The 16,453-nt window shown below is 51.2% G+C and overlaps 1 protein-coding gene across 1 annotated transcript in view; it reads right to left on the bottom strand.

Moving 5' to 3' along the window:
• EIF3H (eukaryotic translation initiation factor 3 subunit H) overlaps positions 1-14,623 on the bottom strand; it is a 139,205-nt gene extending 124,582 nt beyond the window's left edge. The window contains exons 1-2 of the mRNA XM_038745629.1: positions 14,050-14,623; positions 13,851-13,957 (exon numbers count right to left, since the gene is read on the bottom strand). Of these exons, the coding sequence (XP_038601557.1) occupies positions 13,851-13,957; positions 14,050-14,623 (681 nt within the window). The remainder of the gene's footprint in view (positions 1-13,850; positions 13,958-14,049) is intronic.
• Positions 14,624-16,453: the final 1,830 nt, after the last annotated feature.

Genomic DNA, 16,453 nt, shown 5'->3' with positions numbered 1-16,453 from the left:
GGGCTCACTCCCAGCCTAGACCGACAAAGCTCTCCGCTGTACGGCTTTGGCATCTTGAGGCCAAGAGATCGTCGTTTTAGATATTCCACCAAACCATTGCGAGTAGGCAAGTCCTATTTTAGCCTACAAGTCACGCAAGCTTGTCGACCCTGCTCCACATAAGAAGTCCAACTGTTCAACCCACATGCAAAGGAAAACTAATCCTGTTATTAGCCGGAAAACACAGCTCACTGTGATTTTGCTTCTGAGACATGAAATGACTGGAAGAAACTGCCTTTGAGCCTTCCCCGACTAAGCCCACATTTCCTCTTCTCCCACTCCCTTCTGCGTTGCCCTCGCAATCGGATTTGCCCCTTTTATTCACCCCTCCATCAGCCCCACAACACTTCTTTTTTTATGGTATTTGATCAGTGCTTCCTATGCGCCGGGCACTCATCTCAGACACAAGGTAATCAGGTTGGACGCAGTCCCTGTCCCATATGGGGCTCACAATCTTAATCCCCACTTTACAGATGAGGTAACTGAGGCACGGGGAAGTGAAATGGCTTGCCTAAGGTCACACGGCAGACAAGCAGAGGAGCCAGGATTAAAAACCCGGGTCCTTCTGACTCTCGTCCGTGCTCTACCCTCTAGGCCATGCTGCTTCCCACTTGGGTACATATCCATCACTTACATATATTCTGTCTCCCTCTCTAGATTGTAGGGTCCTTGTGGGCAGGGAACACACCTACCAACTCTGTTACACTGCTATAGTGTACTCTCCCAAGCGCTCAGTACAGCGCTCTGCACGGTAAGCGCTCAATAACTATGGCTGACGAAACGTGAGACACAAAAACCTAGTTTCGGTTAAACTAACAAGCGGGTGGTAGCTTTAAATAAGTTACTCAATATGACAAGTGTACAAAGAGAAGCCGCGTGGCTCGGTGGAAAGAGCCCGGGCTTTGGAGTCGGAGGTCATGGGTTCAAATCCCGGCTCCACCACTGGTCAGCTGTGTGACTTTGGGCAACTCACTTCACTTCTCTGAGCCACAATTTCCTCATCTGTCAAAGGGGGATGAAGACTTTAAGCCCCACATGGGACAACCAGATCACTTTGTATCCTCTCCAGCGCTTAGAACAGTGTTTTGCACATAATAAGCGCCAACGATAAGTGCCACCGTTATTTTTTTTTTTTTTTTTACAAAGGTAAGACTATGCTGGCCCATCAACTAGTGGGCAGGGAAATGTCTCTACTAATTCTATTACACTTTATCCTTCCAAGCGCTTAGTACAGTGTTCTGCACACAGTAAGCACTCAGTAAATACAACTGACTGCATTTTTATGTGGGTTCTACATTTCTGACATGCTTATTACCAAAACATGCTTTGTTTTGTGGTCTGTCTCCCCCTTCTAGACTGTGAGCCCGTTGTTGGGTAGGGACTGTCTCTATATGTTGCCGACTTGTACTTCCCAAGCGCTTAGTACAGTGCTCTGCACACAGTAAGCGCTCAATAAATACGAATGAATAAATGAATGAATGAATAACTTCAGTTACCATAGGACACCAATTATCCAAACACATAGGACATGTGCTATCCTCCCCCTCCCCATCCCCCCTGCCTTACCTCCTTCCCCTCCCCACAGCACCAGTATATATATATATATGTATAGATATGTTTGTACGGATTTATCACTCTATTTATTTTATTTGTACATATTTATTCTATTTATTTTATTTTGTTAATATGTTTGGTTTTGTTCTCTGTCTCCCCCTTCTAGACTGTGAGCCCGCTGCTGGGTAGGGACCGTCTCTATATGTTGCCGACCTGTACTTCCCAAGCGCTTAGTACAGTGCTCTGCACACAGTAAGCACTCAATAAATGATTGAATAGATGAATGAATGAATAACTTCAGTTACCACAGGACACCAATTCTCCAAGCACACAGGATATGTGCTATCCTCCCCCTCCCCATCCCCCCCGCCTTACCTCCTTCCCCTCCCCACAGCACCTGCATATGCCTGTACATATTTATTACTCTATTTATTTATTTATTTTATTTGTACATATTTATTCTATTTATTTTATATTGTTAATATGTTTTGTTTTGTTGTCTGTCTCCCCCTTCGAGCCTGTGAGCCCGCTGTTGGGTAGGGACCGTCTCTCTATGTTGCCGACTTGGACTTCCCAAGCGCTCAGTCCAGTGCTCTGCACACAGTAAGCGCTCAATAAATACGACTGAATGAATGAATAACTTCAGTTACCATAGGACACCAATTATCAAAGCATATAGGGGCCAAAATAGATTCAGATAATCCAAATTTGAGTGGTCACTCCAACTTACGTCTTTTCTGAGTAATTTTATCCGTCTTTTCTGAGAAATTTTTTCCGATTTTTCAAGCTAGCCTCAAGGGAGTCAGTCTGTTTGGCTCCTAGGCGTCTTACCCTATATTACCTGAGGCATTTAAATGGACATAGAAATAAAAAGACAGGCCATATGCCAGCTAGAGGTACTACTGGCGGCCAACTCCTACAGCAGCATCCAAGTACGTGCTGCATGGGAAGCAGTGTGACCGAATGGATAAGTTTGGGGCCGGGGAGCAGAGGACTTCCATTCTAATCCCAGCTCCCCCACTTGTCTCCTGTGTGACCTTGGGAAAAATCACTAAACTTCTCTGTGGCTCAGTTTCCTCGACTGCAAAACGGGGATTCGACGGCTGTTCTCCTTCCTAATCGACTGTGAGCCCCAGATGGGAGAAGGAATGTAACCGACCAGACTGATCCGCATCCACCCCAGTGCTGAGAACGACTTGATACATAGTAAATGCTTAACAGATAAATACCCCCAAAAAACTATGCTTGGAGAAAACTGTGATCAGAGCACTGTACTGTGTGCTTTTCGTGGTATTCCTTCTAAATTGTCACTGACTGAATATTGACTTTGGCCTTTATTCTGTTTGAATATTAAATTATTCGATCGTATTTACTGAGCACTTACTGTGGGCAGAGCACTGTACTAAGCACTTGGGAAAGCGCAATACAATAAAGAGTGACAACCCCCGCCCACAACAAGCCGGTTCTGCCATGACAACTGGGGCCTTTGCGGATTTTACCGGTGGAACTGCCCATATAACAACTGGGGTACGTAAGCGCTCACTATGCGCCAAGCATTGTACCAAGCGCTGGAGGAGATGCAATTTAATCAGGTCAGACGCAGTCTCGACGTCTATTCAACCCCCTCTTTCCCTCCACTGCTCTGAATATCAGATGCCCAATTTATCGTCGTAATTTGGTGTTCCGTGACTAATATCCCCTTTCATAAAGCACTGGCCTCTGTGACTGAGAGATACCGCGTCTCTCAATAAATCCCGTCGGTGCTACGTTCTCGGGAATCTCTCGAATCCGCCCCCACGCTGATCCAAGCCCTTCTCATATCCTGCCTTGACTACTGAATCGGCCGCCTCGCTGACCTCTCTGGCTCTCAATCGATCGATCGTTTTATTGAGCACTTACCGTGTGCGGGGCACTGTGCTAAGCGGACGGGATAACGATATAACGGAGTACAACATAACAGAGCTGATGGACTGCCCACAATCAATCAATCAATCAATCAATCATATTTATTGAGCGCTTACTATGTGCAGAGCACTGTACTAAGCGCTTGGGAAGTACAAATTGGCAACACATAGAGACAGTCCCTACCCAACGGTGGGCTCACAGTCTAAAAGGGGGAGACAGAGAACAGAACCAAACATACCAACAAAATAAAATAAATACAGTCTAGAGGGGGACACACAGACATTATTATAAATGAATAAATTATGGAGATGGACCTAAGTGCTGTAGTGCTGAGGGAGGGGTGAATAAAGGGAGCAAATCGGGGCGTGAGAGAAGAGGAAAGGAGGGCTCAGTCGGGGAAGGCCTCTTGGAGGAGACGGGCCTTCAAAAAAGGATTTGAAATGGGGGGAGAGTCATTGTTGGTTGGAAAGGAAGAGGGAAGATGTTCCGGGCCAGAGGGAGGATGTGGGAGGGGCGATCAAGGTACGGCGATTAGGCTGATTCATTCAATCGTATTTATTGAGCGCTTACCGTGTGCAGAGCACTGTACTAAGCGCTTGGGAAGTCCAAGTTGGCAACATATAGAGACGGTCCCTATCTGACAGCGGGCTCACAGTCTAGAAGGTTGCCCACAGAGCACAGAACTCAGCTCCGGGAAGGACGCTAGTCACGTCAGGGTTGCCCCCGGCCGTCCCCATTCGCTCAACAGAGGAAGGCTGGGCCTCTGGGGGGAGGCGGGGGCTTTTGTTTGGACACAAATCAGTCTGGCTGCCCAGGGAGATGGAATTAGGTAGGGACTGTCTCTATATGTTGCCAACTTGTACTTCCCAAGCGCATAGTACAGTGCTCTGCACACAGTAAGCGCTCAATAAATACGATTGATTGATTGATTGAATTCCCTGTGGAAAAGTCGGTCGAGAATACACTCTGATGGGTACCAAGTAGTCCTGCTGACTGCTGGGTCTCCTGGCTTGGGATGAGGCCGGGAAATGTAACGGGGCTTCCTCGGGTGAGGGTGATAAGAATGACGATGGTAACTGTTAAGCACTTACTATGGGCCAGGGACAGTACTAAGCGCTGGGGTATTAAGAAGCAAACGGAGCCCACTTCTAGACTGTGAGCCCGCTGTTGGGTAGGAACCGGTGGCGCAATGGATAGCGCACTGGACTTCTAGTGACGAGAGAGTGATTCAAAGGTTGTGGGTTCGAATTCCACCAGAGTCGGTTTATTTTTCCCCCCCTTTTAGACTGTGAGCCCACTGTTGGGTAGGGACCGTCTCTATATGTTGCCAACTTGTACTTCCCAAGCGCTTAGTACAGTGCTCTGCACACAGTAAGCGCTCAATAAATACGATTGATTGATTGAACCGTCTCTATATGTTGCCAACTTGTACTTCCCAAACGCTTAGCACAGTGCTCTGCACACAGTAAGCGCTCAATAAATACGACTGAATGAATGAATGAATGAAATTGGGTCGGCTCGCAGTCTCAATCCCCATTTTACAGATAAGGTGACCGAAGCATTGAGAAGTGGAGTGACTTGCCCAGGGTCCCGCAGCGGACTGGCGGCGGAGCCGGGATTAGAACCCATGACCTCCTGGCTACCAGGCCTGTGTTCTATCCACTAGGCCACATTGCCTCTCGGGTACCAGAATGGGTCCGTGGGGTGAGGATTGGCCAGTCGGTTCCATCCAGATGTCTCCGGGCCTCTGTGGTTTCACTTGTGTGCCCGCACTGAAAGGGCACGGGCTCTGGAGTCAGAGGTCAGTTCATTCATTCATTCAATCGTATTTATTGAGCGCTTCAGTACGGTGAACCGCATCAGTGGGCCCTGTTCAATAAATTCTCTTACTGCTACAGCTCTAGTTTCACCGTGGCCTCTCTGGAGAATCTGGCTTCGCCCACCAAACGGACGGCGGGGAAACATCGAAAAGGAGAACTGACGGATGAAGGGGGAGTAATGGTGATCACTCAGTCGATCACTCAATCAATCAATCGTATTTACTGAGCGCTTACTGTGTGCAGAGCACTGGACTAAGCGCTTGGGAAGTCCAAGTTGGCAACATCTAGAGACGGTCCCTACCCAACAGTGGGCTCACAGTCTAGAAGGGGGAGACAGAGAACAAAACAAAACATATTAACAAAATAAAATAAATGGAATAGATATGTACAAGTAAAATAAATAAATTTATTATTATTATTATTATTATTAGACACAAAGCTAGCTAGGATGCAAAACCCGTGCCACCACCAATGTCGGTACCTCGCCGCCCTGAATCAGCATCACTGTTTATATTAACACCTGTCTCTCCCACTAGAATGCAAGCTCATTGTGGGCAGGGAGCGTGACCGTTTACTGCTGCATTGTAATGTAATGTAACAATGGCATTTGTTAAGCGCTTACTATGTGCAAAGCACTGTTCTAAGCGCTGGGGGGGATACAAGGTGATCAGGTTGTCCCACGTGGGGCTCACAGTCTTAATCCCCATTTTTTACAGATGAGGGAACTGAGGCTCAGAGAAGTTAAGCGACTTGCCCAAGGTCACACAGCAGACATGTGGCAGAGCCAGGATTCGAACCCATGACCTCTGACTCCCAAGCCCGGGCTCTTTCCACTGAGCCACGCTGCTTCCCTAGGCTCTCCTAAGGGCTTGGCAGAGTGCTCTGCACACAGTCGGTGCTCAATAAATACAACTGATCTATTGATAACCTCCACAGTACGCTTTATCCCTCTCCGATGGGTCGACGCCTTAGTGTGGCAGGAGAATTTGCGTATGCCAGTGAAGCTCAGAGCCGTGCCACTGAGAGATATTCCCTCGCGGGGGTTACCCAGAATGGAAAGGTCTAAGCCGAAGCGTCAGACAAAGCTGATTCACCTGTGCTGTGGGGCGGCGGCATGGGAGAGTCAAAGGCGGATGATCAAGTGATCACCATGTTGATCGGAGACGACGGCAGAGACTTAGCTTTTTACCGCGCAGAAGAAAGCGATGGTAAACCACATCCTTATTTTTTTCTACCAAGAAAACTCTAGGGCTATGTTTACTGGAACGACTACAGAAGAGCCAAGGTAGGCCATTCTGGAGAGGATATGACCAGAGTCGCTACGGATCAGAAGCGACTCGACGGCCGCTGAGGTTTGATGATGCTCTATCGGCTCCAGGGCACGAGCTGCAGAGGGTCGCTGGCAGAAATCCCGACAACTGGGCAACCTCGTCCGTCTTAAGTTCGGCCTCATCAGCTTCAACTCTGCCCTCTCCTCCGCCCTACATTTTTCTCCACCCTCGCTGACGCCTACTCCCACTGTCCACATTGGCAGCTTTAGATGTTTAATTCCGTCCTCGACCACCCCCCCTTCCCATCTCACACAGCTCTTGCCCCTAATGACCCGGCCGCATCCTTTACGGATTAAACTGAAGCCATCAAGTGTGATCTCCCTACAATCTCCCCTCCCTCCTCCTTCGAATGCCGCCGAGTCGTTTCCGACCCACGGCGACGCCACGGACACACCCTCTTCCTTGGAAGCGTCCCGTCTCCTGTCGTAAAGTCATTCCTTCGCTCCTTCTGTCGTCTTCTTGGTACGCGCATCCATAGTTTTCTCGGTCAAGATACATATAAAGCGGTTTACCGCTGCCTTCTTCCGCGCAGTAAAAACTTGAGTCTCTGCCGTTGTCTTTGATGAGGGTTTTGCTCACTTGCTCATCCGCGTTTGACTCTCGCCCATTCCGCCGCCGCCCAGCACGGGTGAATCGACTTTGACGCTTCGGCTTAGATCTCTCCGTCCCGAGCAGCCCCGCACGGCGCAGCTCTAAGTTTCGTCAGCACACGCAAGCTCTCCTGCCACGCGGAGTCATCGATTCATAGGAAAGTCTCTCCTCCTGCCCCCTCTTCAACTCACCCACATTTCCCAGCAGTTCCTCAAGAGAAGGTGCAGGTGAAGGGGGAGTAATGGTGATTCCTCAGGCACAAAGCTAGCTAGGATGCAAAACCCGTCCCTCCGTCAATGTCGGTACCTCACAGCCCTGAATCGGCATCACTGTTTATATTAACATCTGTCCCACTAGAATGTAAGCCCACTGTGGGCAGGGAACGTGACTGTTTATTGCTGCACTGTACTCGCCCAAAGGCTTAGCGTCTCCTACCTCCTCTCAAAGCCTACGCCCTCCACCTGCCCTCTGACCCTATCATTGATTCGATCGCATTTATGGAGGGCTTCCTGTGTGCAGAGCACTGTGCCGAACGCTTGGGAAGTACAATTGGGCGACAAATGGAGACAATCCCTGCACACAGTGGGTTGTCTGGAAGGGTGGAGGTGATGGCAAAGTCAGAAAGAGGACGGGGTTTGGGAGGGAAGATATTGAGCTTGAGGCGGCGGGAGGACACCCAGGTGGAAATGTCCTGAAGGCAGGAGGAGATGCAAGACTGGAGGGAGGGAGAGAGAACCGGGGAGGAGACGGACATTTGAGTGTCATCAGCGTAGAGGTGACGGTCGAAGCCGTGGGAGGGAATGAGTTCACCAAGGGAGTGAGTGTAGATGAACAGAAGGGGATTTTCCCTCGACTCCCAACTCCCTACCATTCCTCTCCAAACTCCCAGAGGGAGCGTGTTACAGTGTACTCTCCGAGCACTTGGTAAGCGATCAATAAACACCCCTGACTGATTGTCAAAAGGACGCAGAACCATGGAAGGAAAAAAAAAAAGGAAACCCCTGGGTGGGAACACACCTGCCACAGCTTGTAACCAATTTATCACCCCAGGATTTGCAACCTCTGGATTCCTATAGGCCTCTGTTAAGAAAGGGGCTCATTGGGCAGGGAGTGGGGGGTGTTTGTCCTTGGAACCGGGATCTGCGGAGAAGCGCTTGGAAGAACACAATTCCATGCCCCGGGCACGGGGCCCGGGGGACGGTGGCGGTGATACCTGGCTCGAGATGGTTTGAGAGTGTTCCCTGCCTACCCACGAGATTCTCGGCGGAGAGCCGTACTAGACACGAAGATACGAATTCCGAATCGATCGGCAGTACGGCTCGGGCTCCCGCATATATCCGGGCATATGGCTTCATGGAAAACTCAGGGGCCCCGAAGCCAGAGGACTCGGGTTCCCATTCTGGCTCTTCCAAGAGCCCGCTGTGCGACCTCGGGCAGGCCGGTGAACTTCTGTGGGCCTCAGTTCCCTCATCTGGGGATTAAGACTGTGAAAGAGCCCCACGGGGGGTAACCAGAGAACCCTGTATCTAATTAAGTGCTTAAAAAACACCATCGTTATTATTACCATCGTTATGTGGCAGCTTGGCTCAGTGGAAAGAGCCCGGGCTTGGGAGTCGGAGGACCTGGGTTCTAATTCCGGCCCCGCCACTTGCCCGCTGTGTGTCCTTGGGCGAGTCACTTCACTTTTCCGGGTTTCAGTTCCCTCATCTGTAAAATGGGGATGAAGACTGGGAGCCCCACGTGGGACAACCTGATCACCTTGTAACTCTCCCAGTGCTTAGAACAGTGCTCGGCACATAGTAAGCGCTTAACAAATATCATCGTTATTATCATTATGGGGCAGTATGCCTTCATGGCAACAGCCCGGGCTTGGGAGTCAGAGGTCGTGGGTTCTAATTCTGGCTCCACCACTTGTCTGCTGTATGATTCGGGGTGAGTCACTTCACTTCTCTGGGCCTCAGTTCCCTCATCCGTAAAATGGGGATGAAGACTGGGAGCCCCACGTGGGACAACCTGACCACCCTGTATCCCCCACAGCGCTTAGAACAGTGCTATGGTTGTACATATTTATTATGGTTGTACATATTTATTACTCTATTTATTTATTTATTTATTTATTTTACTTGTACATTTCTATCCTATTTATTTTATTTTGTTGGTATGTTTGGTTCTGTTCTCTGTCTCCCCCTTTTAGACTGTGAGCCCACTGTTGGGTAGGGACTGTCTCTATGTGTTGCCAATTTGTACTTCCCAAGCGCTTAGTACAGTGCTCTGCACATAGTAAGCGCTCAATAAATACGATTGATTGATTGATTTGCACATAGTAAGTGCTTAATAAACGCTATCATTATTACATCACTTCTGTGTCTCAGTGACCTCATCTGTAAAATGGGGATGAAGACTGTGAGTCCCCCGTGGGACAGCCTGATCGCCTCGTGACCTCCCCATTGCTTAGAACAGTACTTTGCACACAGTAAGTGCTTAATAAATGTCATCATTATTATTAAGTCGCTTCTCTGTGACTTCTCTGTCACTTCTGTGCCTCAGTTCCTTCATCTGTAAAATATGGATGAAGACTGTGAGCCCCCCGTGGGACAACCTGATCACCTCGTAACCTCCCCAGCGCTCAGAACAGTGCTTTGCATATAGTAAGCGCTTAACAAATACCATCCCTATTATTAAGTCGCTTCTCTGTGACTTCTCTGTCACTTCTGTGCCTCAGTTCCCTCATCTGTAAAATAAGGATGAAGACTGTGAGCCCCATGTGGGACAACCTGATCACCTTGTAACCTCCCCAGCACCTCGAACAGTGCTTTGCATATAGAAAGCGCTTAACAAATACCATCATTATTATGAAGTCGCTTCTCTGTGATTCTCTGTCACTTCTGGGCCTCAGTTACCTCATCTGTAAAATGGGGATGAAGACTGTGAGCCCCCTGTGGGACAACCTCATCACCTTGTAACCTCCCCAGCGTTTAGAACGGCGCTTGGCACATAGTAAGCGCTTAACAAATGCCATCATTATTATCCTCTGGGCCTCAGTTCCCTCATCTGTAAAACGGGGGTTAAGACTGTGGGCCCCACATGGGACAACCTCATCACCCTGTGACCTCCCCAGCGCTTAGAACAGCGCTTTGCACATAGTAAGCGCTTAACAAAAGCTATCCGTTATTAAGTCGCTTCTCTGTCACTTCCGTGCCTCAGTTCACTCATCTGTTAAATGAGGATGAAGACTGTGAGCCCCCCAAGGGACAACCTGATCACCTTGTAAACCTCCCCAGCGCTCAGAACAGTGCTTGGCACATAGTAAGCGCTTAAAAAATGCCATCACTATTATTTTCTGTGCCTCAGTTCCCTCATCTGTACAATGGGGATGAAGACTGTGAGCCCCCCGTGGGACAACCGGATCACCTTGTAGCCTCCCCAGCGCTTAGAACGGCGCTTTGCACATAGTAAGCGCTTAACAAATGCCGTCCCTATTATTAAGTGGCTTCTCTGTGACTTTCCTGTCACTTCTGTGCCTCAGTTCCCTCATCTGTACAACGGGGATGAAGACTGTGGGCCCCACATGGGACAACCTCATCACCTTGCATCCCCCCCAACGCTTAGAACAGTGCTGGGCACATAGTAAACGCTTAACAAATGCCGTCCCTATTATTAAGTCGCTTCTCTGTTACTTTTCTGTCACTTCTGGGCCTTAGTTCCCTCATCTGTACAATGGGGATGACGACTGTGAGCCCCCCGTGGGACAACCTCATGGCCTAGTGACCTCCCCAGCGCTTAGAACAGCACTTTGCACATAGTAAGCGCTTAACAAATGCCATCATTATTATTCAGTCACTTCTCTGGGCCTCAGTGACCTCATCTGTCAAATGGGGATGAAGACTGCGAGCCCCCCGTGGGACAACCTGATCACCTAGTGACCTTTCCAGCGCTTAGAACAGCGCTTTGCATATAGTAAGCGCTTAACAAGTGCCATCACTATTACTTTCTGTGCCTCAGTTCCCTCATCTGTACAATGGGGATGAAGACTGTGAGCCCTCCGTGGGACAACCTGATCACCTAGTGACCTCCCCAGCGCTTAGAACGGCTCTTTGCACATAGTAAAGCGCTTAGCAAATGCCATCCCTATTATTAAGTCGCTTCTCTGCAGCTTCTCTGTCACTGCCGGGCCTCAGTTCCCTCATCTGTAAAATGGGGATAAAGACTGTGAGCCCCCCGTGGAACAACCTCATCGCCTAGTGACCTTTCCAGCGCTTAGAACGGCGCTTTGCACATAGTAAGCGCTTAACAAGTGCCATCACTATTACTTTCTGTGCCTCAGTTCCCTCATCTGTACAATGGGGATGACGACTGTGAGCCCCCCGTGGGACAACCGGATCGCCTAGTGACCTCCCCAGCGCTTAGAACGGCTCTTTGCACATAGCAAGCGCTTAACAGATGCCATCACTATTACTTTCTGTGCCTCAGTTCCCTCATCTGTAAAATGGGGGTTAAGACTGGGGGCCTCACATGGGCCAACCTGATCCCCTAGTGACCTCCCCAGCGCTTAGAACGGCGCTTTGCACAGAGTAAGCGCTTAACAAATGCCATCCCTATTACTAAATCGCTTCTCTGTGACTTTTCTGTCACTTCTGGGCCTCAGTTCCCTCATCTGTAAAATGGGGATGAAGACTGTGAGCCCCCGGTGGGACAACCTGATCACCTTGTAGCCTCCCCAGCGCTTAGAACGGTGCTTGGCACATAGTAAGCGCTTAACAAATGCCATCCCTATTACTAAGTCGCTTCTCTGTGACTTTTCTGTCACTTCCGGGCCTCAGTTCCCTCATCTGCAAAATGGGGATGACGACTGTGAGCCCCCCCCGTGGGACAACCTCATCACCTAGTGACCTTTCCAGGGCTTAGAACGGCGCTTTGCACATAGCAAGCGCTTAACAAATGCCATCACTATTACTTCCTGTGCCTCAGTTCCCTCATCTGTAAAATGGGGGTTAAGACTGTGGGCCCCACATGGGCCAACCTGATCCCCTAGTGACCTCCCCGGCGCTTAGAACGGCGCTTTGCACATAGTAAGCGCTTAACAAATACCGTCACTATTATTAAGCGGCTTCTCTGTGGCTTTTCTGTCACTTCTGGGCCTCAGTTCCCTCATCTGTAAAATGGGGACAAGGACCGTGAGCCCCCTGTGGGACAACCTCATCACCTTGTGACCTCCCCAGCGCCCAGAACGGCGCTTTGCACATAATAAGTGGTTAATAGTAAGTGCCGTCATGATGATGATGATCATGAAGCAGCGTGGCTCAGTGGAAAGAGCCCGGGCTTTAGAGTCAGAGGTCGTGGGTTCAAATCCCGGCTCTGCCAAGTGTCAGCTGGGTGATTTTGGGCAAGTCACTTCACTTCTCTGGCCTCAGTGCCCTCATCTGGAAAATGGTGATGAAGACTGTGAGCCCCCCGTGGGACAACCTCCTCACCTTGCATCCCCCCCAACGCTTAGAACAGTGCTTGGAACGTAGTAAGCGCTTAACAAATGCCGTCCCTATTATTAAAGTGGCTTCTCTGTGACTTTTCTGTCACTTCCGTGCCTCAGTTCCCTCATCTGTATAATGGGGATGAAGACTGTGAGCCCCCCGTGGGACAACCTCATCACCCTGCATCCCCCCCCAACGCTTAGAACAGTGCTTGGAACGTAGTAAGCGCTTAACAAAGGCCGTCCCTCTTATTAAGTGGCTTCTCTGTGACTTTTCTGTCACTTCCGGGCCTCAGTTCCCTCATCTGTATAATGGGGATGAAGACTGTGAGCCCCCCGTGGGACCACCTGGTCGCCTTGTGACCTCCCCAGCGCCCAGAACGGCGCTTGGAACGTAGTAAGCGCTTAACAAATGCTGTCCCTATTATTAAGTGGCTTCTCTGTGACTTTTCTGTCACTGCCGTGCCTCAGTTCCCTCATCTGTATAATGGGGATGAAGACTGTGAGCCCCCCGTGGGACAACCTCCTCACCTTGCATCCCCCCCAACGCTTAGAACAGTGCTTGGAACGTAGTAAGCGCTTAACAAATGCCGTCCCTCTTATTAAATGGCTTCTCTGTGACTTTTCTGTCACTTCCGTGCCTCAGTTCCCTCATCTGTATAATGGGGATGAAGACTGTGAGCCCCCCGTGGGACAACCTCATCACCCTGCATCCCCCCCCAACGCTTAGAACAGTGCTTGGAACGTAGTAAGCGCTTAACAAAGGCCGTCCCTATTATTAAGTGGCTTCTCTGTGACTTTTCTGTCACTTCCGGGCCTCAGTTCCCTCACCTGTAAAATGGGGATGAAGACTGTGAGCCCCCCGAGGGACCACCTGGTCGCCTTGTGACCTCCCCAGCGCTTAGAACGGCGCTTGGCACAGAGTAAGCGCTGAACAGATGCCGTCCCTATTACCTTCTGGGCCTCAGCTCCCTCACCTGTACAATGGGGATGAAGCCCGTGGGCCCCACGTGGGACGACCGGACCGCCTTGGGACCTCGCCAGCGCTTAGCACATAGTAAGCGCTCGCTAAATGCCATCATTACGATTATTATGATAATACGACGACGATGAGGATGATGATGGTCAGGGGGGAGGACTCACCAGGCCGTCGATCTGCACCTGCTTGACGGCCGAGTCCCCCGGGCCCAGCCCGGCCCCGCCGCCGGCGGGCTTCCCCTTGGCCTTGGCGCCCGAGGGGCCGGCGGAGGAGGAGGAGGAGGAGGACGACGGGGCGGGGGGGGGTGGTGGAGGAGGACGGGGCGGCGGCGGGGGCGGCGGCGGCGGCGGCGGCCGAGGGGACGGTGGAGGAGGAGGGCGGGGCGGCTGAGGAGGCTCCGGGGGCTGAGGGGGCCGAGGAGGACGACGGCGAGGACGACGAGGGCCCGGCGGGCGCGGAGCCCTCCTTCCGAGACGCCATGCCGCCCGCCCTGCCGACGGAAAGACGGGGAGACGCCGACGCGCCGGAACCGGAAGCGGCGACGGACCGGAACCGGAAGCGACGCGCGGACGGGCCGCGGGCTCGGGACACGCGCCCGGCCCCAGGGCCCCCGCGCATGCGCGCCCCCCGCGCCCGGCCCGAGGCCCCCCCCGCGCATGCGCGCCCCCCGCGCCCGTCCTGAGGCCCCCGCGCCCGTCCCGAGGCCCCCGCGCATGCGCGCCCCGCGCCCGTCCTCTGAGGCCCCCGCGCATGCGCGCCCCCCCGCGCCCTTCCTGAGACCCCCCGCGCCTGTCCCGAGGCCCCCGCGCATGCGCGCCCCGAGCCCGTCTTGAGGTCCCGCGCACGCGCGCCCCCGCGCCCGTCCTGAGGCCCCCGCGCACGCGCGCCCCCGCGCCCGTCCTGAGGCCCCCGCGCCCGTCCTGAGGCTCCCGCGCATGCGCGACCCCTGAGGCGCCGCTCACAGTCAATCAATCAGTCGTATTTATTGAGCGCTCACGGTGTGCAGAGCACTGTACTAAGCGCTTGGGAAGTACAAGTTGGCAACATAGAGAGACGGGCCCTACCCAACGGCGGGCTCACGGTCTAGAAGGGGAAGACAGAGAACATAACCAAACATACTAACAAAATAAATAAGTGGAATAGATAGGAACAAGTAAAATAAATAAATAGAGTAATAAATATGTACAAACATATATACAGGTGTATGCAGTTCCCCCATTTTACAGATGCGGGAACTGAGGCCCAGAGAATAATAATGATGGCATTTGTTAAGCGCTTACTATGTGCCAAGCACTGTTCTAAGCGCTGGGGAGGTTACAAGGTGATCAGGTTGCCTCACGGAGGGCTCACAGTCGTGATCCCCATTTTACAGATGAGGGAACTGAGGCACAGAGAATAATAATGATGGCATTTGTTCTAGGCGCTAGGGAGGTTACAAGGTGATCAGGTTGCCCCATGGAGGGCTCACAGTCGTAATCCCCATTTTACAGATGAGGGAACTGAGGCCCGGAGAAGTTAAGTGACTTGCCCAAAGTCACTCAGCTGACATGAGGCCCAGAGAAGTGAAGTGACTTGCCCAAAGTCACACAGCTGACAAGTGGCGGAGCCGGGATTTGAACCCATGACCTCTGGGCTCTTCCCACTGAGCCACGCTGCTTCTCCGATGATGTTGGTGTCGTCCACCCTAACTGCATTTTGCATTTTGTCTCCCCCTTCTAGCCTGTGAGCCCACTTTGGGGTAGGGACCGTCTCTATATGTCGCCGACTTGGACTTCCCAAGCACTTAGTACAGTGCTCTGCACACGGTAAGCGCTCAATAAATACGATTGAATGAACGAATGAATGAATAAATGAGGGCTTAGCATAATCGACTCCATCATGTGCAGGGCTCAACGGCAGGATACGTGTACTTCCCAAGCGCTTAGTACAGTGCCCTGCACACAGTAAGCGCTCAATAAATACGACAATGAATGAATGAATGAATAAGGGCTTAGCATAACCGACTCCATCGTGTGTAGGGCTCAACGGCAGGATACGTGTACTTCCCAAGCGCTTAGTACAGTGCCCTGCACACAGTAAGCGCTCAGTAAATACGACAATGAATGAATGAATGAATAAGGGCTTAGCATAACCGACTCCATCGTGTGCAGGGCTCAACGGCAGGATACGTGTACTTCCCAAGCGCTTAGTACAGTGCCCTGCACACAGTAAGCGCTCAATAAATACGACAATGAATGAATGAATGAATATGGGCTTAGCATAACCGACTCCATCGTGTGCAGGGCTCAACGGCAGGATATGTGTACTTCCCAAGCGCTTAGTACAGTGCCCTGCACACAGTAAGCGCTCAGTAAATACGACAATGAATGAATGAATGAATAAGGGCTTAGCATAACCGACTCCATCGTGTGCAGGGCTCAACGGCAGGATACGTGTACTTCCCAAGCGCTTAGTACAGTGCCCTGCACACAGTAAGTGCTCAATAAATACGACAATGAATGAATGAATGAATAAGGGCTTAGCATAACCGACTCCATCGTGTGCAGGGCTCAACGGCAGGATACGTGTACTTCCCAAGCGCTTAGTACAGTGCTCTGCACACAGTAAGCGCTCAATAAATACGACAATGAATGAATGAATGAATAAGGGCTTAGCATAACCGACTCCATCGTGTGCAGGGCTCAACGGCAGGATACGTGTACTTCCCAAGCGCTTAGTACAGTGCCCTGCACACAGTAAGCGCTCAATAAATACGACTGAGTGAATG

Source organism: Tachyglossus aculeatus, chromosome 4 (genome assembly GCF_015852505.1).
Source record: "Tachyglossus aculeatus isolate mTacAcu1 chromosome 4, mTacAcu1.pri, whole genome shotgun sequence".
In the NCBI taxonomy this organism is placed as follows: Eukaryota; Metazoa; Chordata; class Mammalia; order Monotremata; family Tachyglossidae; genus Tachyglossus; species Tachyglossus aculeatus.
The sequence above is the reverse complement of the archived record's forward strand: the minus strand, read 5'-3'. Positions and strand labels throughout refer to the sequence as shown.